At 45.5% G+C, this 25479-nt stretch overlaps 2 protein-coding genes across 2 annotated transcripts; both read right to left on the reverse strand.

Annotated features, from left to right (window-relative positions):
• Positions 1 to 3583: 3583 nt before the first annotated feature.
• On the reverse strand, positions 3584 to 11787 carry LOC116989904 (nuclear factor 7, brain-like; the record flags this gene model as incomplete). The annotated part of the gene is made up of 4 exons (XM_033047460.1): positions 11770 to 11787; positions 5593 to 5967; positions 5406 to 5501; positions 3584 to 3670 (listed from the first exon to the last, which is right to left on the reverse strand). Coding segments are annotated over exons 1-4 (576 nt in total), but the record flags the coding sequence as incomplete, so codon positions are not given.
• Positions 11788 to 12165: 378 nt separating this feature from the next.
• LOC116989906 (E3 ubiquitin-protein ligase TRIM69-like) lies at positions 12166 to 24991 on the reverse strand. Its single transcript, XM_033047461.1, has 7 exons — positions 24959 to 24991; positions 24773 to 24868; positions 20947 to 21180; positions 20311 to 20333; positions 20093 to 20211; positions 16031 to 16095; positions 12166 to 12288 (listed from the first exon to the last, which is right to left on the reverse strand). The coding sequence occupies exons 1-7, from the start codon at positions 24989 to 24991 to the stop codon at positions 12166 to 12168; spliced, it is 693 nt and encodes a 230-aa protein (XP_032903352.1).
• Between the last annotated feature and the right edge of the window lie 488 nt (positions 24992 to 25479).

The raw sequence follows: 25479 nt of genomic DNA on the forward strand, positions 1-25479 counted from the left end.
AGATAAGGTGAATAGCCACAGTATTTTACACAAGGTAGGAGTGTCTAAACTCAGAGTGCATCAGTGTAAGGTGAGAGTGAAAACAGTAAAATGGTTCAGTTTTTTCAGTCAATGCGTAGTGTATGTATGGAACGAACTGACAGAGGAAGTGGACAAGGCAGCTACAATGATGACATTTTACATACAGTTGGGTAGAGATGTGAATAAGAAAGACTGGAAGAATATGAGTCAGACTCAGGCAAGTGGGATCTAGCTTGGTTGGGCAACTTGATTGGCAGGGTCATGTTGAGTCAAAGAGCCTGTTTCTGTGCAACATCACACTCTGTCTGTGATGCTTTTCTGCAGCTGTGTTTGGTGGAAGATCAAATCTTCAATTTCCCTTCAGTCCAAAATACCATTAATGTTTGCATCTACGCATAACTTAAAGATGTCAGAAACAAGAACAGTGGAAAAGGTATAAGCTTTACCTTGCTTGATGGCATCAGGTGTTTCTGCCAATACCGTGTTGTACAAAAAAGGATTTCAAATTTTTCAATCAGCAAGTTATCATCTACCACCGACACTGGTTTATCTTCATCACGAACCCTGCAAATATTTAACAGCTAGTTATAAACTGAAAATTAGAAATATATTGGGCTGTTCAACAAAAACTTACAATGTTTCCATCAAGAGTATGTCCTACCTTTGCTTGCGACCAGCTTCCTCCTGAAAGAAATAAAACACAAATCTCAATTGACTGAGATGGACCATCCTCATCCCGACAGCGGGAATTTCACCAAATTCCTACAATCCTCTGATAATTCCCATTTCCCAACTCTTATCACCACTGTCATGCAGAGAGAAAGCGGATATTGCCACAGAGATGTAGAACGATGGGGGAAAGCACATGGAATGTTCATGAGAATGACGCCATAACTCAGAGGATGGAACTCAATGCAAAGATAGACACAAAAAGCTGGAGTAACTCAGCGGGACAGGCAGCAGCTCTTGAGAGAAGGAAGGGGTGACGTTATGGGTCAAGACCCTTCTTCAGACTACGGATCTCAACCCGAAATGTCACCCATTCTTTCTCTCCAGAGATGCTGCCTATCCCGCTGAGTTACTCCAGCTTTTTGTGTCTATCTTTGGTTTAAACCAGCATCTGCAGTTCCTTCTTACACAGAACTCCATGCAAAGACTGGGCAGGTCGTGAGATTTTATCTGGAGAACATGTCAGGAATGATGAGATAGGATTTAAGATTATCAGTGGATTTAAATGGGTGGGGGTGAAATAATATCTCTACTTGTGGGGAGACCAAAAATCAAAGCTGAAATATAGCATGTTATTCAACAAATACCGAAAGGAATGTAGTCATGAGAACATGGACCTCACTTGCAATGGAGGGACTGAAGCCAACAGCAGAGATAAATGTAAGTGCAGGCGGGATAAACACATTAGGGCTCCTGGAATTTGGGGTGTTGTTACCGGGTGTGGAGAGTAGATGAGAGGGATGATGAGTGGAGCAGTAAACATGACTAGGTAGGATGGGCCGAATGGCCTGTCTATGATGTAGAATGTGATGTCATTCTATGGTGAAACAAGGTGGACAAAACAAACAGAGCAAATTCCCCCAAGGTGACCACCCACTGCTGATGGGAACCGGATATAGATGATCAATCTGATGTGTGTGCGCCACGTTCTAGATTTCAATGTTAATCCCCACAATGTGGTCATGGCTGATCTAGCCCAGGACTGAACTCCTCCTCTTTGCCCCATTACCTTTGGTTACAATTCCCCGAATTATCAAACATGTATCTTCCTCTGGTATAAATACGTCTAACATGTTAAACCTCTCAGAGTCTCTAGGTTGGAGACTCCCAGATATTCATTGCCCTCTGCCCATTCCGTGGTCCTTGGGATCAGATATAGGATCACCTGTCATTGTTCTAAACGCTACAGAACACAAACAGCTCTCTACATTCCGGCCAGGCAATCCTGAGATCCCAGAGATTATACGGGAGGCCAATTAGTTTGGGAACAACAACAGCTGAAACAGATTAAACATTTACCTAAGGTATACAAAAATGCTGGAGAAACTCAGCGAGTGCAGCAGCATCTATGGAGCGAAGGAAATAGGTGACGTTTCGGGCCAAAACCCTTCTTCAGACTGATAGGGGGTGGGGTGGGGGGGAGAAGGAATGAAAAAGGGGAGGAGGAGGAGCACGAGGGCGGGGGGGATGGGAGGAGACAGCTCGAGGATTAAGGAAGGGGAGGAGACAGCAAGGGCTAGCAAAATTGGGAGAATTCAACGTTCATGCCATCCGGACGCAAGCAACCCAGGCGGAATATGAGATGCTGTTCCTCCAATTTCCGGTGTTGCTCACTCTGGCAATGGAGGAGACCCAGGACAGAGAGGTCGGATTGGGAATGGGAGCTGAGCCACCGGGAGTTCAGGTAGGTTCTTGCGGATGGAGCGGAGGTGTTCGGCGAAACGATCGCCCAACCACCGCTCAGTCTCAACGATGTAAATCAGCTGACATCTAGAGCAGCGGATGCAGTAGATGAGGTTGGAGGAGATACAGGTGAACCTTTGTCACACCTGGAACGACTGCTTGGGTCCTTGAATGGAGTCGAGGGGGGAGGTAAAGGGACAGGTGTTGCATTTCTTGCGGTTGCAACGGAAAGTGCCCGGGGAGGGGGTGGTACGGGAGGGAAGGGAAGAATTGACAAGGGAGTTGCGGAGGGAGCGGTCTTGGCGGAAGGCAGACATGGGGGGAGATGGGAAGCTGTGGCGAGTGGTGGGGTCACGTTGAAGGTGGCGAAAATGGCGGAGGGTGATTTGTTGTATTTGCCGGCTGGTGGGGTGAAAGGTGAGGACTAAGGGGACTCTGCCCTTGTTGCGAGTGCGGGGATGGGGAGAGAGAGCAGTGTTGTGGGGTATGAGTCCCTCTAGTCCTCACCTTTCACCCCACCAGTCGGCAAATACAACAAATCATCCTCCGCCATTTTCGCCGGAAATTGGAGGAACAGCACCTCATATTCCGCCTGGGTAGGCTACGGCCGGGTGGCATGAACATTGAATTCTCCCAATTTTGCTAACCATTGCTGTCTCCTCCCCTTCCTTAACCCTCGAGCTGTCTCCTCCCATCCCCCCGCCCTCGGGCTCCTCCTCCTCCCCTTTTTCATTCCTTCTCCCCCCCCCCCCAACTCTTATCAGTCTGAAGAAGGGGTTCGGCCCGAAACATCACCTATTTCCTTCGCTCCATAGATGCTGCTGCACCCGCTGAGTTTCTCCAGCATTTTTGTGTTCCATCAATTTTCCAGCATCTGCAGTTCCTTCTTAAACATTTACCTAGTTCTGAATTACTGATAAATGCAGCATTTATTTCTGAAATGTCACCCACCATTTTGTGACTGTGCACTTTCACTTCACCAAACTGTAGTGTAACCCCTCACCTTCAGAAACACCACACTGTCTTTTTGATCCATCTGTTGCTGCAACTTTAAGAGTTCCTCCTGAATGGAATTTAAATTCTCTTGAATCTCTCCAAGATTTTTCTCCATTGTATTTAGAATCTTCTTCTCTTCCTCTCGGATATCTGCCAGTGCGCGCTGCTCTTTCTCAATGAGAATCTTGTGCTGTTCAGCAAACTGGGATGTAATCTTGGACTGAAGGTTGTGTGACTGTTCCTGTGAAATGAAAGGTGAAAATCAATATATAATGTCACTTTGTTTAAGAAAGAACTGCAGATGCTGGAAAATCGAAGGTAGGCAAAAGTGCTGGAGAAACTCAGCGGGTGCAGCAGCATCTATGGAGCGAAGGAAATAGGCAAAGTTTCGGGCCGAACCCCTTCTTCAGACTGATGTAGGGGGGGGGGGGAGAAGAAAGGAGAAAGGAAGAGGAGGAGCCCAAGGGCCGAGAGAAAGCCTAGAAGGGGAGGAGACAGCAAGGGTACCGGAAATTGGAGAAGTCTATGTTTATAACGCTAGGGTGCAGACTGCCCAAGCGGAATATGAGGTGCTGCTCCTCCAATTTCTGGTGGTGCTCACTCTGGCCATGGAGGAGTGAGCACTTAAATACACCTGGACCATTTCCGACACTTCCCTACCATTTCTTGGCCTCACTATCTCCATCGCAGGTGATGGACATCTGACCGACATCCACTATAAACCCACTTACTCCCATGGATATCTTGACTACACTTCTTCCCACCCTGCTTCCTGTCAGGACTCCATCCCCTACTCCCAATTCCTCCGTCTACGCCGCATCTGCTCCCAGGATGAGGTGTTCCACACCAGGGCATCGGAAATGTCCTCATTCCTCAGGGTACGGGGGTTCCCCTCCCCTACTATAGATGAGGCTCTCACCAGGGTCTCTTCAATACCCCGTAACTCTGCTCTCTCTCCCCATCCCCCCACTTGTAACAAGGGCAGAGTCCCCCAAGTCCTCACCTTTCACCCCATCAGCCGTCACATACAACAGATAATCCTCCGCCATTTTCGCCTGCACCAACGTGACCCCACCACTCGCCACATCTTCCCATCTCCCCCCCTGTCTGCTTTCCGCAAAGACCGCTCCCTCCGTAACTCCCTGGTCAATTCATCCCTTCCCTACCGTACCACCCCCTCCCCGGGAGCTTTCCCTTGCAACCGCAAGAGAAGCTACACTTGCCCCTTTACCTCCCTCCTTGACTCCATTCAAGGACCCAAGCAATCGTTCCAGGTTTGACAAAGGTTCACCTGCATCTCCTCCAACCTCATATATTGCATCCATGTAGATGTCAGCTGATCTACATCGGTGAGACCAAGCGCAGGCTTGGCGATCGCTTCGCACAACACCTCCGCTCAGTCCGCAATAACCAGCCTGATCTCTCGGTGGCTCAGCACTTCAACTCCCCCTCCCATTCCCAATCTCAATCTGACCTTTCTGTCCTGGGCCTCCTCCATGGCCAGAGTGAGCAACACCGGAAATTTGAGGAGCAGCACCTCATATGACTGTGACATTTGCCCGGTACATTATTTATTTACTTTGGCAAATCAATAGCTTCTCTAAATGCTTCTGAAATATCGTGAGGGTAATCTTAGAATCCATCAATCCTCTACCCCAATATAATTCCCCGCTGCCAATCCCTTTTCACGTGCCCATTAATTCCCATTTTTCCCACCCACCACCCACTTTCCCAGGGATTACAACAGTCACCGATTGACCATTGAACCAGCGTGTGCTGGGGACGTGGAAGGAATCCGGCGCGGTCACAGGGAGAAGGCGTGAACCACACGGGCAGCACCCGAGGTCAGGATCGAACCCGCTCACCGGAACTAGGAGACCGCAGCACTACTTGTGTCACTGCGCTGCCCTATTATTACACGTATCACAAAAATAAAATCTACACAAGATCAGGAAATCAAAACGGGAAAGCCTCACCAGAACTCCAGAAATCTTCTGTTTCTGTTGCTGCTCCATTTGCTGGATCTCTGATTCCTTTTTTGTGAGAGACTGGATTGAAGATTTCATTTGATCCTGGGATTATGTTTGGGGATCAGAGAATAAAAGTGTTAGACAATAAAGACGGAATAAAACAACGATGCGATCAAAATCGGTTTGCATTTACCTTGTAGGTTTCAACAGCTTCTTTAACCGGCATGAAGCTGTGAGACTTGTGTTCCCGCCCAGCTGCACAAATCACACAGATCAGCTTCTTGTCGGTTTCACAAAACAGCTTCAGTTGTTCCTGATGTTCCTCGCACTGAAGTTTACTTTCCTTCTCTGTCTGATTCAGGCTCAGTGTTCGAGCTTTCTCAGACAGTCTAACCAAGGCCCGATTTACTTTGAGGGTGCGGTCTGTAAACTCCTCTCTACATTCCGGGCAGGAGTTTCTCCCCTCCCTGTCCCAACTCTGTGTGATACAGGGGCGGCAGAAGTTGTGCCCGCACTCCAGTGTAACCGGATCGGTGAAGAAATCCAGGCAGATGGGACAAACTACCTCCTCGGTTAAACACTCAAAAATGTCTTTCGCAGCCATTTTATCTTCACTTCCTGGTTCAAAGTGTTTCCCACTGCGCGCGCTGCCGTCTCGGGGGAATGAATGTTATTGGGCTGCAAGTGTTCAGTGTTGAGTGTCCTGGCCACTCCCAACTAATCACACGAGGGAGGAGTCAGTTAGACATTAAACCGGCCTGAATATTGACGAAAGCGCAGAATTTGGGTGGATGCAGTCTCTTGCCCAGACAAAGTTTCAAAGTGAAGGGAAAAGGTTGCTAAGAATCAGAGGGGTAACTTTTTCCACACAAAGGATGTTGGGTGTATGGAACAGGCTGCCAGAGGAGGTGTGTGTAGGAAGGAACTGCAGATGCTGGTTTGAACCGAAGATAGGCACAAAAAGCTGGAGTAACTCAGCGGGACAGGCAGCATCTCTGGAGAGAAGGAAAGGGTGATGTTTGCGATCGAGACCCTTCTTCAGATAGACGTCAGAGCAGGTAGTTGAGGCTGGGGCTATCCCATCGTTAAAAAAACACAGTTACATTCATAGGTACACAAAATTGCTGGGGAAACTCAGCGGGTGCAGCAGCATCTATGGAGCGAAGGAAATAGGCGACGTTTCGGGCCGAAACCCTTCTTCAGACTGATGAACGTCGCCTATTTCCTTCGCTCCATAGATGCTGCTGCACCCGCTGAGTTTCCCCAGCAATTTTGTGTACCTTCGATATTCCAGCATCTGCAGTTCCTTTTTGAACAGTTACATTCATAGGACAGGTTTGGAGGGATATGGACCCAAGCGCAGGCGGGTGGGAATGGTGCAGCTGGGACATGTTGACCGGTGTGGGCGAGTTGGGCCGAAGGGCCTGTTTCCACACTGTATCATTCTGTGACTATAGACTGACACAATGTGCTGGAGTAACTCAGCGGGTCATAGAAACATAGAAATTACGTGCAGGAGTAGGCCATTCGGCCCCTCGAGACAGCACCGTCATTCAATATGGTCATGACTGATCATCTAAAATCAATACACCATTCCTGCTTTTTCTCCCATATCCATTGATTCCGTTAGCCCTATGAGCGATATCTAACTCTCTTGAAAACATCCAGTGAATTGACCTCCATTGACCTCTGTGGCAGAGAATTCCACAGATTCACAACTCACTGGATGAAGATGTTTTTCCTCATCTCCGTTGTAAATGGCCTACCCCTTATTCTTAAACTGTGACCCCTGGTTCTGGACTCCCGCAACATCGGGAACGTGTTTCCTGCATCTAGCCTGTCCAATCCCTTAATAATGTAAAATGTTTCTATAAGATCTGCCTCTCATCCTTCTAAATTCCAGTGAATACAAGCCCAGCCGACCCATTCTCTCATCGCACAGTATGTCAGTCCCACCTGCAGGGTGAGGTGACAGCACTTGCACTTTGTACTGTTTGTTAACAGAGCTGTGTTTTTAACTTCAAGATCGACACAAAATGCTGGAGTAACTCAGCGGGACTGGCAGTCGGCTGTGGAAAGAAGGAATGGGCGACGGACTTGGTGTCGGGGCTTCACCGTTCTCCAACATGCATAGTCCCTCTTTAGCTGGTCAATGTTCTCTGGGGTCAACAGCTTCACATTTAACTTGAATGAATGAATGAATGAATGAATGAATGAATGAATAAGTTTCTCGGCCAAGTATTCACATACAAGGAATTTGCCTTGATGCTCCGCCCACAAGTGACAACGACATACAGTGACAGTTAGGAATGACACATAAAACATTCAACATTAACGATAAAACATTATTGATTAAACATGTGAATTAAATAAAATACCACAGCAAAAGGAGGCTACAGATTTTTGGTTATTGAGTAGAGCTACCTACTGGTGGAAAAACAGCTGTTTTTATGTCTGGCTGTGGCATCTTTGACAGTCCGGAGTCGTCTTCCAGAGGGAAGTGATTCAAAGAGTGTGGTCACGGTCTCCGTCTGCTCTCTGCACTGTCACCACACTGGAAGCCCGAAAGAGGCAGTCAGTCAGACCAGAGAACAGCGTGAAGTAGGATGTGTTGTAATCTGTTGTGTGAGTGTGACTGGTTTGCGAGCAAAAGGGCCAAATTGGATTATTAAACGTCAGACGCTGCAAGCGCCCGACTCATTGGCTGAGTAACAATGCGGTTTTCAATATTAAAGCAATTATCACGCTAAACCATCCCCACGGACACGAATCAACATCAGAACAGGGTCAGAATCAGCCATAGACCTCACACTAGTGTCAGACTCATTGGCGGGTGTTTGTTCATGGGAAGTAATTCGAAGAACAACGGTAGGAAGTGACCACTACCCGATAGAAATAGTAGTAGGAGTGAGTTTAGAGGAGTATAATACAGAGAGAATACAAAAGTGGTCTTTTAGTGGTGCTGATTGGGAGAAGTTTAAGACTATTAGTGATCAAGAAATGGAAAAAATTGATATTTATGAAGATGTGGATAATTTAAATATTTCTGTTTGCGAAGCCATTTTAGAGGCAGCAACAAAGTCCATTAAGAGGAAAGGAGGTAAGCACAACAAAAAGAGCGTACCATGGTGGACTAAGGAATGTGACAAAGCAATTAAGTGTCGAAATAAAGCTTTTAAAATTTTGAAAAGAAATCATAATTTTCAGAATCTTATTGAATACAAAAGGTTGCAAGCAAGTGTAAGAAGAGTAATAAAAAATGCAAAGAGGGAATTTTGGAGGACATTTTGTAACTCAGTGGGAAGGGAGACAAAAGTAGGTCAAGTTTGGGGAATGATAAGGAGAATGAAAGGAATTAAAAGAGAATACAAATATCCAATCCTAACTGACGGTGAAATTACAGCAGTGAAAGACGAAGAGAAAGCAGAGATGTTGGCAAAATCTTTTGCTAAAATTCACAGTTCAGACAATGTTAGTGAAGAAGGAAGAAAAGGAAAAGAAAATACCATAGCAGAGAATAGACAGTTAATACGACATGAGGAAGACACGAACGATGTTCTAAACAAACCATTCACAAAGACAGAATTCAACCGAGCTCTTAGAAAAACCAAGATATCAGCACCAGGTAAAGATCAGATTTGTTACACCATGTTAAACCATCTCAGTGAAACATCCAAGGATTTTTTGTTAGAATTTTATAATAAAGTGTGGGAGGGTGGGAAATTACCGCAAAGGTGGAAGGAGGCAGTAGTAATCCCAATAGGAAAGCCAGGTAAAGATCTGACAAACCCAGGGAATTATAGGCCTATTGCATTAACATCCAACATATGTAAAGTAATAGAAAAAATGGTAAATGAAAGGTTAACATATTATGTAGAAAATAAAGGATATTTATCCAATTACCAGAGTGGTTTTAGGAAGGGGAGAAACACCATGGATCCAGCTATATGTTTAGAACATGAAATTAGGAGAGCACAAATTAATAGAGAAAGTGTAGTAGCTGTATTTTTTGATATTGAGAAAGCATATGATATGATGTGGGGAGAAGGGTTATTAGTGAAACTAGGTAAATTGGGGATTAAAGGTCGTATATTTAAATGGATTAAGGATTTTTTATTTGGGAGGTCAATACAAGTACGAGTTGGAAATCAATACTCAGGAACATTAGATATTGTAAATGGAACACCTCAAGGGAGCATAATAAGTCCTTTACTATTTTTAGTAATGATAAATGATGTGTATGATGAAATTGTAAATGAAATGGGAGTTTCACTGTTTGCGGATGATGGGGCAATCTGGAAAAGGGGGAGAAATGTGAAGTTTATTGTGCAGAAACTACAGAGGGCTATAATAAAGGTACAAGAGTGGTCTTATAAATGGGGATTCAAATTTTCTGTGGAAAAGACAAAGATAATGTTTTTTACTAGGAAGGAAATTGGTAGTGAGGTTAAACTAAAATTATATAACCAGGAATTGGAGAGAGTAAAATACTATAAATTTTTAGGTTTATGGTTTGATGAGAGGATTACATGGATGGTTCATATTCAGAAAGTAGTGGACAAATGTAAGAAGATACTTAATGTAATGAGATGTTTAGTTGGATGTGATTGGGGGGCAGATAGAAAAGCTTTGAAGGCTATATACAATGGGTTAATTAGATCTGTGTTAGATTATGGTTGTGTGGTGTATGGGTCCGCATCAAGTACTTCTCTTAAGAAAATAGACAACATTCAATATCAGGCATTGAGAATATGTACAGGTGCAATAAAAACAACTCCAACAGCAGCATTACAGGTTGAAATGGGGGAGATGCCTCTAGAGATGAGAAGGATACAGCTTTCATTAAATTACTGGATTAACCTACAGGGCCAGAGTCAAGAACACCCAGCACAAGTTACTGTCAAACCATGCTGGGAAAAGGAGAGAAGGGAAACAAAAAGTTTTGGATGGACAGTGACCCAGAGAGCAGTACAAATCGGCATAGCACAATTAAATGTGGTTCCAACAGTTCCATTACCTTCAATTCCACCTTGGATACTTCCAGATGCAACAGTAGACTTTACAACATTAGAACAGGAAAACAAGGATAAACAACATAGGTATAATTCAGTCATCATACAGGAATACATTGACAGATACCACAGTTTTGTCCAAATTTATACAGATGCATCAAAAGATTCAGTAGATAAAGTAGGAGTAGCATTTATTGTACCAGAATTTCACATCAAAGTAGGGAAGAGGATCAATAATGAGGTCTCAGTATACACAGGTGAAATGATTGCAATATTGTTAGCGGTACAGTGGGTCGAGGATACTAGGCCTTTAAGGACAGTTATTTGCTCAGATTCAGGTTTAGCAATAAAGAGTTTACAGCACAGCCATTCAGACAGTAGACCAGACATTTTGATTGAAATACAACAAACACTATTCAGAATTCAAATGATGGGGCTTACAGTCATATTTTTATGGGTACCAGCACACATTGGCATTAGAGGAAACGAAATGGCAGATAAGGTAGCAAAAGAGGTAGCAAAAAGAAGTAAAATTGATTTAAGTATTAACATAGGTAAAACTGAAATCAAAGACATTATTAAGCAAAGACTGAAGGAAAGATGGCAAAAGCAATGGGATGAAGAGCGGAAAGGACGGTGGTTCTACAGAGTCCAGAGGAAAGTGGCAGAAATGAGATGTGCAGGAAAAAACAGAAAAGAGGAGACAGTAATCTCAAGAATTAGATTTGGACACACTGGTCTGAACAGTACACTTTTTATAATAGGCAAGCATAATACAGGTAGATGTGAATACTGTGGGCAAGAAGAGACGATAGAGCATGTCATTGTACATTGTGAGAGGTATGAGGAGGAGAGAGAACGGATGAGTGAGCAGTTCAGAAAAGAAAGAATACAATTTGATTTGGTAGATATTTTGCAAGGAAGTTCATATAAGTGCTATCAAATCCTGTTGCATTTTCTTAGGGTAACCAATTTGTTCGGAAGGATATAGGTTATTAGTATATGTAATTGTGTTGTTTGATCCACACTCCATGCCAGTTGGTGGCGGTAATGCACCAAAAAAGTTGTTTGCCAACCGCCAAAAAACACCACATAGAAGAAGAAGGAGTACCATCCCCACGGTCAGAGCGGGTTACTTTCATAGTTTCTGGATCTCAGTTCACCGCCGTTGCTGGTGAGTGACTCTGTCCCCGCTCCCGGCAGCTCACAGCCCAGTTGTATGAATATTTGATTTATCTCACTTCAGGTAGCCCCGGCATTCCCTCTCTCTCTATCCCTCCCCCCACCCAAGTCGCACCAGCTTCTCGTTATCATCCAGCAAACAGCTAACAATGGCCTGTTTCCTTTATCATCGTTACCTTTTGCATTCCTTTCATTCATTGTTCTTTATCTCTCCACATCACCGACTATATCTCTCGTTTCCCTTATCCCTAACCGGTGTGAAGAAGGGTCTCGACCCGAAACGTCGCCCATTCTTTCTCCCCAGAGATGCTGCCTGACCTGCTGAGTTACTCCAGCTTTTCTGTGGCTATCTTCATCATCCTCCTGTCCCGCCGGCCCTACCTACACCCCCCCCCCGCCTTCCCCCCATACCCTCACATCCCCCTCCCCCCCCCTCCCCCCTTCCTCTCTCCCAGCACCTCCCCTCCCCCTCCTCTCCTCTTACTGCATCTCCCTCCCCCCTGCATCTCTCCGCCCCTACGCCCCCTTACCATAATCCCCCCTCCCTCGCCTGCATCCCCCGCACTAATGCATCACGTTCTCTCCTCCAGCCCAGCGCGCCGCTTGACTCGGGGGTGATTCGGTACCGCGTGGAGTCGGCGACGTTGAGCAGAGGGAACCGGGACCGGGTCACCGCCAGGGATGCGGCGTACTATCTGGAAGGCGAAAGTTCTGCTGCGGCTAATGGCAGGTACAGAGAGAGAGAGAGAGAGAGAGAGAGAGGCCACTCGGCCCGCGCTTTGCTGCTGCCTCACAGCGTCAGGGACATGGGGTTAGTTCCAGACTCCGGGCGCTGTCTGTACGGAGTTGGTACGGTTTCCAGCGGCTGACATTTCGGGTCTGAAGAAGGGTTTCGACCCGAAACGTCACCCATTCCTTCCCTCCAGTGATGCTGCCCGTCCCGCTGAGTTACTCCAGCTTCTTGCGTCTATCTCAGTTTTGTAGGTTAATTGCCTTCTGTAAATTGGGTGACGTTTCAGTTCATGACCCATCTTCAGACTGGTTAGAGAAGGTTCTCTAACTAGTCCCGAACTAGTTGTGAATCTGTGGAATTCTCTGCCACAGAAGGCAGTGGAGGCCAATTCACTGGATGGTTTCAAGAGAGAGTTAGATTTAGCTTTTAGGGTTAACGGAATCAAGGGATATGGGGGGAAAGCAAGAATTGGGTACTAATTTTGGATGATCACCCATGATCAGATTGAAGGGTCGAATGGCCTCCTCCTGCGCCTATTTTTCTATATTTTCTCTGTGATACCCCATGGACTTTCCAAAGAGGAGGTCTCCTTGGCGTTTAAGAAAGAAATGCAGATGCTGGTAAAATAGAAGGTCGACACAAAATGTTGGAGAAACTCAGCGGGTGAGGCAGCATCTGAAAACAATAGACAATAGGTGCAGGAGTAGGCCATTCGGCCCTTTGAGCCAGCACCGCCCTGGCCACACTCATCTCGCTGCTCAGATTCAGATTCAGATTCAATTTTAATTGTCATTGTCAGTGTACAGTACAGAGACAACGAAATGCATTTAGCATCTCCCTGGAAGAGCGACATAGCAAATGATTTGAATAAATAATAATAAGTGTCCGGGGGGGGGGAGGGGGGTTGGGGGGGGGGGGGGGGTGATTGGCAGTCACCGAGGTACGTTGTTGAGTAGAGTGACAGCCGCCGGGAAGAAACTGTTCCTGGACCTGCTGGTTCGGCAACTGAGAGACCTGTAGCGCCTCCCGGATGGTAGGAGGGTAAACAGTCCATGGTTGGGGTGAGAGCAGTCCTTGGCGATGCTGAGCGCCCTCCGCAGACAACGCTTGCTTTGGACAGACTCAATGGAGTAAGCGAGGAACCGGTGATGCGTTGGGCAATTTTCACCACCCTCTGCAATGCCTTCCGGTCGGAGACAGAGCAGTTGCCATACCATACTGTGATTCAGTTGGTAAGGATGCTCTCGATGGTGCAGCGGTAGAGGTTCACCAGGATCTGAGGAGAGAGATGGACCTTCTTCAGTCTCCTCAGGAAGAAGAGACGCTGGTGAGCCTTCTTGATCCCGTTAATGTGGATGGGGGTGTGCGTGCCGCCTCTGGACTTCTTGAAGTCTACAATGAGCTCCTTGGTCTTCTTGTAGTTAAGGGCCAGGTTGTTGTCAGCGCACCATGCTGCTAAGTGCTGGACCTCCTCCCTGGAGGCCGACTAATCGTTGTTGCTGATGAGGCCAATCACCGTTGTATCATCTGCATACTTGATGATGGTGTTGTACCATGTACAGGTGTTCAGTCATAGGTGAAGAGGGAGTAGAGGAGGGGGCTCAGCACACAGCCCTGTGGAACGCCGGTGTTCAGGGTGAGGGTTGAAGAGGTGCGCTTGTCTAACCTAACAGACTGGGGTCTGTTGGTTAGAAAGTCCAGTATCCAGTTGCAGAGGGAGGGGTCGATGCCCAGGTTACCGAGTTTGGTGATCAGTTTTGATGGTATAATGGTGTTGAATGCTGAGCTGTAATCGATGAACAGCATTCTTACGTAAGTTTCTCTGTTGTCGAGGTGGGAGAGGGCAGAGTGAAGTGCCGTTGAGATGGTATCCTCCGTACCCGTTCTTGCGGTAGGCAAACTGATAGAGATCCAGTGTGGGGGGTAGGCAGCTTTTGAGGTGTGCCAGGACCAGCCTCTCGAAGCACTTGGTGATGATGGGAGTAAGTGCAACTGGGCGGAAGTCGTTGAGGCTTGCCGCAGTGGAGTGTTTTGGCACTGGCACGATGGAGGTGGTTTTAAGGCACGTGGGGACAACTGCTTGGGCAAGTGACAGGTTGAAGATGTCAGTCCAGACGTCTGTCATCTGCGCAGCACAGGCCCTGAGAACGCGCCCGGGGATGCCGTCAGGGCGAGCAGATTTACGTGCATTAGTCCTACTCAGTGCCACGTATACGTCGTAGGTTCTACCGCCGGAAAGAAGGTACAGGAAGCCTGAAAACTGCATCGGCCATACATCCATTAAACACTCCAACCTCCAAATACACTCCAAACTATTTAAACTTGGGGGAATTATCTTGTGACTTTGCACTACCATTTTCTATTTATTTATGTGTGTGTGTTTTTATATACATTGATGTTGTTTGTGTGTATCCTGGGTTTTACAGAGCCGTGTGCTGCTGCAAGCAAGTATTTCATTGTTTTGTTTCGGGGCATATGGCAATAAATCACTCTTGGCTCTAACATTTAGTTTAGAGAAACAGGCCCTTCGGCCCACCGAGTCCGTGCCGACCAGCGATCCCCGCACATTAACACTATCCTACACACACTGGGGACAATTTACATTTACACCAAGGCCACTTAAACTACAAACCTGTACGTCTTTGGCGAGTGGGAGGAAAACCGAAGATCTCGGAGAAAACCCACGCAGGTCACGGGGAGAACGTACAAGCTCCGTACAGATAGCACCTGTAGTCGGGATCGAACCCGGGTCTCTGGCGCTGTGAGGCAGCAACTCTACCGCTGTTCCACCTTGCACCGACTGTTGTATTACAACCGCCCTTTAAATCATTAAATGATGTTAATGTCGTGGGCAGCTCGAAGCACCCGCTCATTGGCTGTCAAAGCTAAGTTTACACCAATTTCCTCCCCCCTTGGGCTTGACCCCATTCTTCCAAAGATCCGTTCCGAAGAAAACTAATCTGTTGTGTGGAGAGCAAATGCTGCAAACACGCAGTAAATTCACAGAGTCGGCGGACTTTAGGACCCGGGGGTGCCCGGAGCTCAGGACCCGCCGCCCGCGGCTGCTGCTGAACCCGCGGTAAGGGAGTTGTTTCAATCTTTATATTTTCACAAATGTAATTTCTGATCCGTTGCCGGACGCGGTTAACGCGTTAAAATGAACGGATCGACAGACAGACAGACAGCTCTGATTTCAGTTGCTGTTTATTTCACTCTTCCCACATTCACATTTTTTTTTACACACCCGGAGCGGAACCGGAGCAGATTCTCAGCCACTGGTTTTCATCACAAGGCCAGAAGAGAGGATAAAGTTTCTCCGTGAAGTTATTCCCAGTGAAGGTGTGGAGATGGGACTTGGTGACCGCGTCGTAAAATGAAACTGTCCCGGACTCGTAACTGAGATAAACTCCCACCCTCCCGGGGATGGGACGGGCGGGGAGAGGGGATCGAGGGGAGGTGAGTGCATCAAACACGTCACCCAACCGCCTGATGCTCCAGACTCCAGTCTCCGAGGTCAGTGTGACCGGTCTCTTCCTCTCCACATACTCTGCGGCGACTCCCAGACTCCAGTGCCGACTCCCCGCCACCTTCACCTCCCAGTAATGTCTCCCCGATGTGAATCCCTCCGATCCCAGCACACACGCATGCATTGTAAACCTCTTCCCGATGTCAGGGAGACTCCTCCGGGTCTCGATCATTCTCACCCTCTTCCGATTCTTAGATACCTCGAGCAGCGCATGCGCTGTTTCCACATCCAGGGTGACGGAGACTGGGGGGAGAAGCAGAGAATCAGAGAGTCCCCGGGGGTCGGGGGAAGACTCGGGCACAGGCGGGGATGGCGAGGGGGACTTCGTCAGGCGGGGACGGTGGACGTGGAGGACGAGTGACAAGAGACAATAGACAATAGGTGCAGGAGGCGGGCATTAGGCCCTGCGAGCCAGCACCGCCATTCAATGTGATAATGGCTGATCATCCCCAATCAGTTCCCAGTTCCTGCCTTCTCCACATATCCCCTGACTCCACAGATTCACAACTCTCTTGGTGAAAAAGTGTTTCCTCATCCCCGTTCTAAATTATGGCCCCAGGTTATGGACTCCTCCAACATCAGGAACATGTTTCCTGCCTCTAGCGTGTCCAATCCCTTAATAATCTTATATGTTTCAATAAGATCCCCAGCCGCTCCATTCTCTCAGCATATGACAGTCCTGCCATCCCGGGAATTAACCAGGTGAACCTACGCTGCACTCCCTCAATAGCAAGAATGTCCTTTCTCAAATTTGGAGACCAAAACTGCACACAATACTCCAGTTGTGGTCTCACTAGGGCCCTGTACAAATGCAGAAGGTCCTCTTTGCTCCTATACTCAACTCCTCATGTTATGAAGGCCAACATGCCATTCACTTTCTTCACTGCCTGCTGTACCTGCTTACTTTCAGTGACAGATGAACAAGGACCTCTAGATCTCGTTGTACTCCCCCCTTTCCCAACTTGACACCATTCAGATAATAATCTGCCTTCCGGTTTGTGCCACCAAAGTGGTTAACATCACATTTATCCACATTAAACTGCATCTGCCATGCATCTGCCCACTCACCCAACCTGTCCAAGTCACCCTGCATCCTCAAAGCATCCCCTCACAGTTCACACTGCCACCCAGCTTTGTGTCATCTGCAAATTTGCTAATGTTACTTTGAATCCCTTCATCTAAATCATTGATATATATTGTAAATATCTGCGGTCCCAGCACCGAGCCTTGCGGTACCCCACTAGTCACTACCTGCCATTCTGAAAGGGAAGGTTAATCCCTACTCTTTGTTTCCTGTCGGCCAACTACTTCGCTATCCATGTCAGCACTCTACCCCCAATACCATGTACTCTAATTTTGCCCACTAATCCCCTGTGTGGGACCTCATCAAATAGTTTCTGAAGTCCAGGTACACTACATCCACTGGGTCTCCCTTGTCCATTTTCCCAGTTAAATCCTCAAAAAATTCCAGCAGATTACTCAAGCATGACTTCCCCCTCGTAAATCCATGCTGACTCGGACCGATCCTGTCACTGCTATCCAAATGTGCAGCTATTTCATCTTTTATAGTTCTTCAGAAGACCATCCTTCAGGCAGATATTCAAATATCTTGCCAGTAGATGGCGAGGGAGAGGCAGATTGGAAGATGAGGAGACGGATGTGAGTGGTAATTAGAGGTGGTTAAAGAGGATGTAGAGATGTGGGGTGGAGTTGCCGTGATCATACTGAACGGGAGTGGACTGGACGGGCGAGGCAATCTGCTACTGTTTACTTGCTTTCTTTAGTGGAGGGTGGATTTGATGCATCTGTACAACCAAGAACACTCTGATCTCATTGTGAACCAATATATGAACGTCACTGAGGGACTTGACAATGTTTTACATGTGAGGCTGGTCCACAAAACAAAGGCAGGTGGGATCCAAGATGAGTTGGTAAAATGGACCCACAATTGACTTGGTGGTTGGAGGTAGAAGGTAGCGGTAGAAGGATGATTTTGCTGCCTGGAGGTCTGGGACTGGTGGTGTGCAGCAGAGATCGGTGCTGCAACCTTTGCTGTTTATTTTATGTTTTCATGGCTTGGATGTGAATGTAGGAGGTGTGACTACAAAGTTTGTGGAAAACGGGTAATGTTGTGGATAGCAAGGTAGTCTGTCAAAGTCTGCAGCAGGATATAGGCTGGATCATCGAAACCTTCCTGTCATGCAGGGATATTAATACTGGAGGACGCTGTTTTTTTCACACAAAGAGTTTAATATCTGGTATATTTTGCCAGAGTAGGTGGTGGAATCAAATGTAATTACTACATTTAAGTGGCTTTGCGATTTAACAGACGATGTGTTGAATATTAACCATATAACCATATAACAATTAGAGCACGGAAACAGGACATCTCGGCCCCTGTAGTCCGTACCGAAACATTTATTCTCACCTAGTCCCATCTACCTGCACTCAGACCATAACCCTCCATTCCTTTCCCCTCCATATACCGATCCAATTTATTTTTAAATAATAAAATCGAAACTGCCTCCACCACTTCCACTGGAACCTCATTCCACACAGCTACCACTCTCTGAGTACAGAAGTTCCGCCTCATGTTACCCCTAAACTTCTGTTCCATAATTCTCAAATCTCAATACAATGTTATTTAATGATATTAAATATAATGCTTGTAAAAGTGTGGTTATGATCTGTAGAACCTAAGAGGATAAATGTCTAAAAATTCCTGATTTTAAATTGTCTGACAATAATCTTACTGTCTGTAATACGGTAAAATATCTTGGGCATTTTATTACAGAACAGATGACAGATGATGAGAATATTTATAGGCAACGACGCATGCTGCACGTACAGGCAAATATTCTCTAGTCTAATTTGGTGCGTGTACAGATGTGGTGAAGATGTCCCAGTTTAGAGCATATTGCACACCACTCTATACTGCACACCTGTGCTCAAACTATGGAAAGCCAAGTTTGCAGAGACTAAAGGTGACCTATAATGATGCCATCAGAACACTGCTAAGGAAACCTAGATGGTGAAGTGCTAGTAACATGTTTGTGTCTGCAGAGGTCAGTACTTTAGAAGCTATCCTAAGAATTCATATGTATAAATTCATTTGCAGGATAAAAGACTCTAAAAATGTAATCATTGTGGCCTTGTCAAACATAAGGTTCAGCACTAGTACATGCTACCAATCCCAGCTGTGGAGACAATGGTATCATTGTCTCATTGTAGGACATTGATCATTCTTTTAATTCTGGATTTTAAATCACCTATTGTGTTGTATTTAATATATAATATCTAATGCTTTTATAAGTGATCTACTAAGATGTTATATGTATTTTATGGTGTTTTATATGCAATGTATTTTTGTGTAATGTTGTCCCTTGTCTGGAACTTGAATCTGAAATAAAGTTTATTATAATTATTAATAATACGGTTCTAATGTGGGCAAATGGAATTAATGTGTCTGGGGGAAAAAGGTGGACAAGCATCTGATGGGCCGAAGGGCCTGACTCTGTAATGTACAACCATGGCTCTCTGGCTCCACGAGCACTGAATGACTGATTATCCACAGCCAGCGGTGCAGGGAATTCCAAATGTTGCCCAGTCTCTGCGTGCAGTGATGTCTCCTTGTCTCTGTCCTAAATGGTCCAAACCCTGAGAGGGTTTCCGTTGACTCTTGACCCCTCAGACATGGGAAACAACCTCCTTGCATCCAGCCCACTGAGTCCTGTAAGGACTTTGTGTTTCACTGAGATCTCCACTAATACACCTGAACTCTCGAGTACACAGGCCTAGTCTACGCAATTTCACCCAGCACAGCAAACTCATTCACCCAGCACAGCAAACTCATTCACCCAGGAACAAGTGTTTAAGAAGGAACTGCAGATGCTGAAAATCAAAGGTAGACAAAAATGCTGGAAAAACTCAGCGGGTGAGGCAGCATCTATGGAGCGAAGAAATAGGCGACGTTTCAGGTCGAGACCCTTCTTGAGTCTGAAGAAGTCTCTCGACCCGAAACGTCGCCTATTTCCTTCGCTCCATCGATGCTGCCTCACCCGCTGAGTTTCTCCAGCATTTTAGTCTACCACCCAGGAATAAGGATTTTCTTCAAGTGCAAACAAACTTCGCTCTCTGTCTCTGTGATGCTTCACCCAGAGCCATTAATACCATTAATCTTCACATATAATATTGCATAAAGATGTCTTAAAAAGAACAATGGAAAAGGGATTAGTTTTACCTCGGTTGATGATATCAGATGTTTCTCTCAATGCCATGTTGTAGAAAAAGGTGCGATCAAACTTTTCAATGGGCAACGCGCCATCTACCACCAACATTGTTTTGGTTTCATCACTAACCCTGCAAATATTTAACAGCTGGTTAGAAACTGAGCATGAGCTGTTTTTTTGATGTTGTACTATAAAAACATACATTGTTTCAGTCAAAAGCATGTCCTACCTGCTCTTGCGACCAGCTTCCTCCTGAAATAAATAAAACACAAATCTCAATAGACTGAGATGGATCGTCATGATCCCGACGGCGGCTATTTCACCAAATTGCTACAGAAAACCCCTCTGATAATTCCCATTTCCCAACTCTTTGCCGCTGTCACACAGACAGAAAGTGGATATTGTCGTAGAGACATTGAACGCACTTACGAGTAAGACCGGGCAGGTCGTGGGGTGTTATCTGGAGAAGATGTCAGAGATTATAGGATGGAATATTTTAGGGTCAGCGGCGGATTTAAATGGGTGGGGGTTGGAAATGTTATCACTAACTGTGGGGAGACCAAAAATCAAAGCTGAAATGTATGATGGCCTTTAATAAATTCCACAAGTGCTGCAGTAAAGAGAATGTGGAACTCAGCGGACAGCCTGTAGACAATATTGTAGATAAATGTAAGTTGAAGTGGGAAAAATACATGAGGATTCCTGGAATTTGGGGAATTGTTGTTGGATATGTGAGTAGATGGAACAGATGGAACTTTGACACCGTTCTGAATTACTGGTAAATGATGCATTTATTTCCGAAATTTAACCCACCACTTTGTGACTGTGCACGTTCACTTCACCAAAGTGTAGTGTAACCCCTCACCTTCAGAAACATCACGCCGTCCTTGTGGTCTATCTGTTCCTGCAACTTTGAGAGTTCCTTCTGAATGGAATTTAAATTCTCTTGAATCTCGTGAAGATTTTTCTCCATTGTTTTTACAATCTTCGCCTCTTCTTCCCGGATATCTCCGAGTAAGCGCTGCTCTTTCTCAGTGAGAATCTGGTGCAGTTCAGCAAACTGGGATGTGACCTGTGACTGAAGGTTGTGTGACTCTTCCTGTCAGATGAAAGATGAGAATCAATATATTATGTCACTCTGCTGTGTTTCCTCCTGAAATGGAAGGTGACATTTGGCTAATCAATGTCGAATTCTCGAGTACAGAAATATGTCATTCGGCCCAAAATCCAGCATCCCTGCCTCACTGGACTCCTATCAATTTGCATACAGGGCAAATAGATCAACAGAGGATGCCATCTCTCTGGCCCTTCACACTGTCCTGACTCACCTGGACAGACAGGGCACGTATGTGAGGATGCTCTTCATTGACTATAGCTCTGCATTCAATACGGTCATCCCCACCAAGCTCACCACCAAACTCCACCAGCTAGGCCTCAGCTCACCGATATGCGATTGGATCCTGAAATTTCTCACGGAGCGACCGCAGGCAGTGAGACTGGGCCCGCACCTGTCCTCCACCATCACCCTGAGCACCGGCACACCATAGGGCTGTGTACTAAGCCCCATGCTCTACTCCCTCTTCACTCACGACTGTGTCCCTGCATTCGACACCAACACCATCGTGAAGTTTGCAGACGACACAACAGTGATTGGGCTGATCGCCAACGGTGATGAAACAAACTACAGAGCGGAGGTGCAGAACCTGGCGGACTGGTGCGCCAATAACAACTTGGCACTAAACACCTCCAAGACCAAGGAGCTGATTATTGACTTCAGGAGGTCCCATACTGGAGAATATGCCCCAATCTCCATTTATGGGGAAAGTGTGGAGAGAGTGTCCAGCTTTAAGTTTCTGGGCACTCACATTTCAGAAGACCTCACATGGTCCACCAACACCGCTGCGCTGGTCAAGAAGGCACTGACGTATGGCATCTCTGTGTGGTATCTCAGCTGCACGGAGGCGGAGAGGAGAGCTCTTCAGCGCGTCGTCAACAGAGCGCAACGGATCATCGGACAGAGCTCCCAGCCTTGGAGGGCATCTACCACACGCGGTGCCTCAGGAAGGCCCTCAGCATCCATAAGGACTCATCACACCCCTGTCACGGTCTGTTTCAACTTCTCCCCTCCGGCAGACGTTACAAGGCCTTCTACGCCCGAACCTCCAGACTCAGGAACAGTTTTATCCCAAGAGCTATAGCGGCTCTGAACCGGCCCTAATGAGTGCCCTCCCTCAGATGGTCACGTCAATCAATTCAGCTTGCTTATTTATGTATTGTATTTATTTACCTTTCTTGTACATCAGTGGAGCTGCACACTAAATCTCGTTGCACTGACGTGCAATGACAATAACAGATATTATTATTATTATTATTATTATGTCCATGCTGGGCTCTGTACGTATCTACATTAATTCAATTTACTTGTATATAATCCGCTCCTTTCATCACCGTGGCAATTCAAGAGCTCGTCTTGATAATTCTGAAATATTTGGTGAAAGTAATGTACACTCACATCATTCCCATTTCCAAGGTACAATTCCCTGCAACCTATTCCATTTCATGTGTCCATTAACCCTCAGTGGACAGAACCAGGTCACCAGAACTAGCAGACAGCAGCACCACTTAGAATGACAGACTTCATAGAGTCATACAGCAAGGGGTGTTAGATACCCACCAAGACGTCCCATCTGCGCTATTTCCACTTGTCCGTATTTGGCCCAGATAGTTCTAAACCTTTTCTCCCCACGAGTTTGTTTGAATATCTTTTAAATGTTGTTACGGTTTCTGACTCAACTACCTCATCTGGCAGCTCGTTCCATGAACCCACTACCAAAGTTGTCCTTCATGTTCGTTTTAAATCTTTTCCCTCTCATCTAAAACCTATACCCTCACATTCTCGACCCCCCTACTAAGAGTAAAAGACTGACCATCCAACATATCATTCCATTTCATGATATTATACACCTGCCACAGACCATTCTTCAGACTGCTGCTCTCCAGGGAGTAAAGTCCTTGGCTGCTCAACCTCTCCCAAGTGTTCTGGTCCTCGACCACTGAGCTCTATAGTGCAGTGTTGTTACAAAACCCTACCATCAGCAGCGCTCCAGATCTGCCCACTGCCTAGGCGTGCGATTCAGGAGGCTGTTGGTTGGGGAGGGGGTGGGGGGGAATGAAAATGCAGGTTTGCATTGGTTGTCAGAGAGGAATTTGCTTGGACTTCAAGCTGATGAAGAAAAATTGATCTGCAATCCCGCTCCCTTTAAAAAAAAAAAAGGTTGCTGGGCGAATGCATCGCTGGATTGAAGTTAATGTGACTTCGCCTTCAACACCTTCAACATCACGGATCGCAAGTGCGGGACAAAACAAAAGGTATGTCGTATATTTCCCATCTTAACTTGCTTTTTGGTGTGGTTTCATTGTAATCAGATGATGCGAAATATCTGATTTTCATTTAGGCTCCGATGCGATATTGGCCGTGCCTTGCCTGCCAATCGGGGCTTAAATCACGGCAGCGACCACATGCCAATCGATCATAATCCAGAAACTGCTACTCTCAAGATAATCAAATTCATTATTTTTTTGCTCAATCATGTCATAAGAGTCATGTCTAATTCATCTATATTTTGTGCTATTGTCTATCCGTGATCAATATTTTCATACTAAATAACTGAAAACTTCCACAGTAAAGTTTTAGTGAGATATTTAGTATGAAAATATTGATCATGGATAGACAATAACACTAAATATAGAAAATGTAGATGTTCTTATGACATGATTGAGCATAAAATAATGATTTTGGTAATCTTGAGAATGGATGTTTCTGGATTTGGAACAAATGTCTGTGCAAAACGCACCTTGTCTGCTGCAGTGTTATATCCAACATAGGACATTTTATGGGAATTAAACATTCAATTCCTTCCTTGGCATAGAATTTCATGACAAGGTGAGATTTAAAAATCATGTTGTATTGTGAATTCTTGTGTGAATGGGATCAGTTTGTTATTTGGATACTTTGGCTATTTAAACAATTATTTTTAGATAGATGTTTAGATCTAGTAATTGAATTTAGATGAATTTAATTGATTTGACACTGATGAATATGAATTATTTGGGGGGGGGGAGTATTGAATATTTGTTTTAACGTTACAATAATATTATAGTTCTGATCTTGAGAATATCACATTTTTGAATTTTCAAGGCAGTCTGGGTGTTTATTACTATTTCCGTCACAACGGGTAATTTTGTATTTAGCTACTTAATTAGGTAATTAACTAATTATATACTTTAATATCAGGCCATCCGAGTAAAATGTGTCATTTGTTTCAGAATACTTCAATCGATAATAACTGAAAATTTCATTCAGTTATCTTAATTTTTAAGAAAGCTATGGGCTTTTATGTAAACTGACTGTCCTCGATCACAGCTTTTGTGTTAAGTCAATGGAAAAGCAATAGGGAACAGGATGTTAATTTCCGAGTATGTAAATGACCATAACTTTTTTTATACTGAAGATATGAAAGTGAATTAGGTATCAAATGAAAGTTCTTTTTATGCTTTATCTGATGGGATAAATTACAGGCTTGATTTTTTAAATCTCAAAATGTTGTAACATTCCAATGTAGTGGTGCCAAATTATTGCACACATCACAGGGATGAAATCCACACAAGAACATTAAATCGGCAGTACAAACCTGAACTCCAGAAATGTTCTCTTTCTGTTCCTGCTCCATTTCCAGGATGTCTGATTCCTTTTCTGTGAGAAATTCGAAGGTAGATTTCACCTGACCCTGGGGTTGGGATTCAGATCAGAGAATAAAAATGTCAGAAAATGAACACAACATGACACGATTATGTGATCAGAATCGGTTTGCTTTTACCTTGTAGGTTTCAAAAGCTTCATCTACCGGCATGAAGCTGTGAGACTTGTGTTCCCGCCCAGCTGCACAAATCACACAGATCAGCTTCTTGTCCGTTTCACAAAACAGCTTCAGTTCTTCCTGATGTTTCTCGCACTGAAGTTTACTTTTCTTCTCTGTCTGATTCAGGCTCAGTGTTCGAGCTTTCTCAGACAGTCTAACCAAGGCCCGATTCACCCTGAGGGTGCGGTCTGTAAATTCCTCTCTACATTCCGGGCAGGAGTTTCTACCCTCCCTGTCCCAACTCTGTGTGATACAGGGGCGGCAGAAGTTGTGCCCGCATTCCAGTGACACCGGATCGGTGAAGAAATCCAGACAGATGGGACAAACTGCCTCCTCGGTCCAACTCTCGACCTGGTCTTTCGCAGCCATTTTATCTCCACTTCCTGGTTCAAAGTGTTTTCCACTGCGCGCGCTGCCGTCTCGGGGAATGAAAGTTATTTGGCTGCAAGTGTTGAGTGTTCAGTGTCCTGGCCGCTCCC

The sequence above is a fragment of the Amblyraja radiata genome, chromosome 30 (assembly GCF_010909765.2).
Source record: "Amblyraja radiata isolate CabotCenter1 chromosome 30, sAmbRad1.1.pri, whole genome shotgun sequence".
NCBI lineage: Eukaryota > Metazoa > Chordata > Chondrichthyes > Rajiformes > Rajidae > Amblyraja > Amblyraja radiata.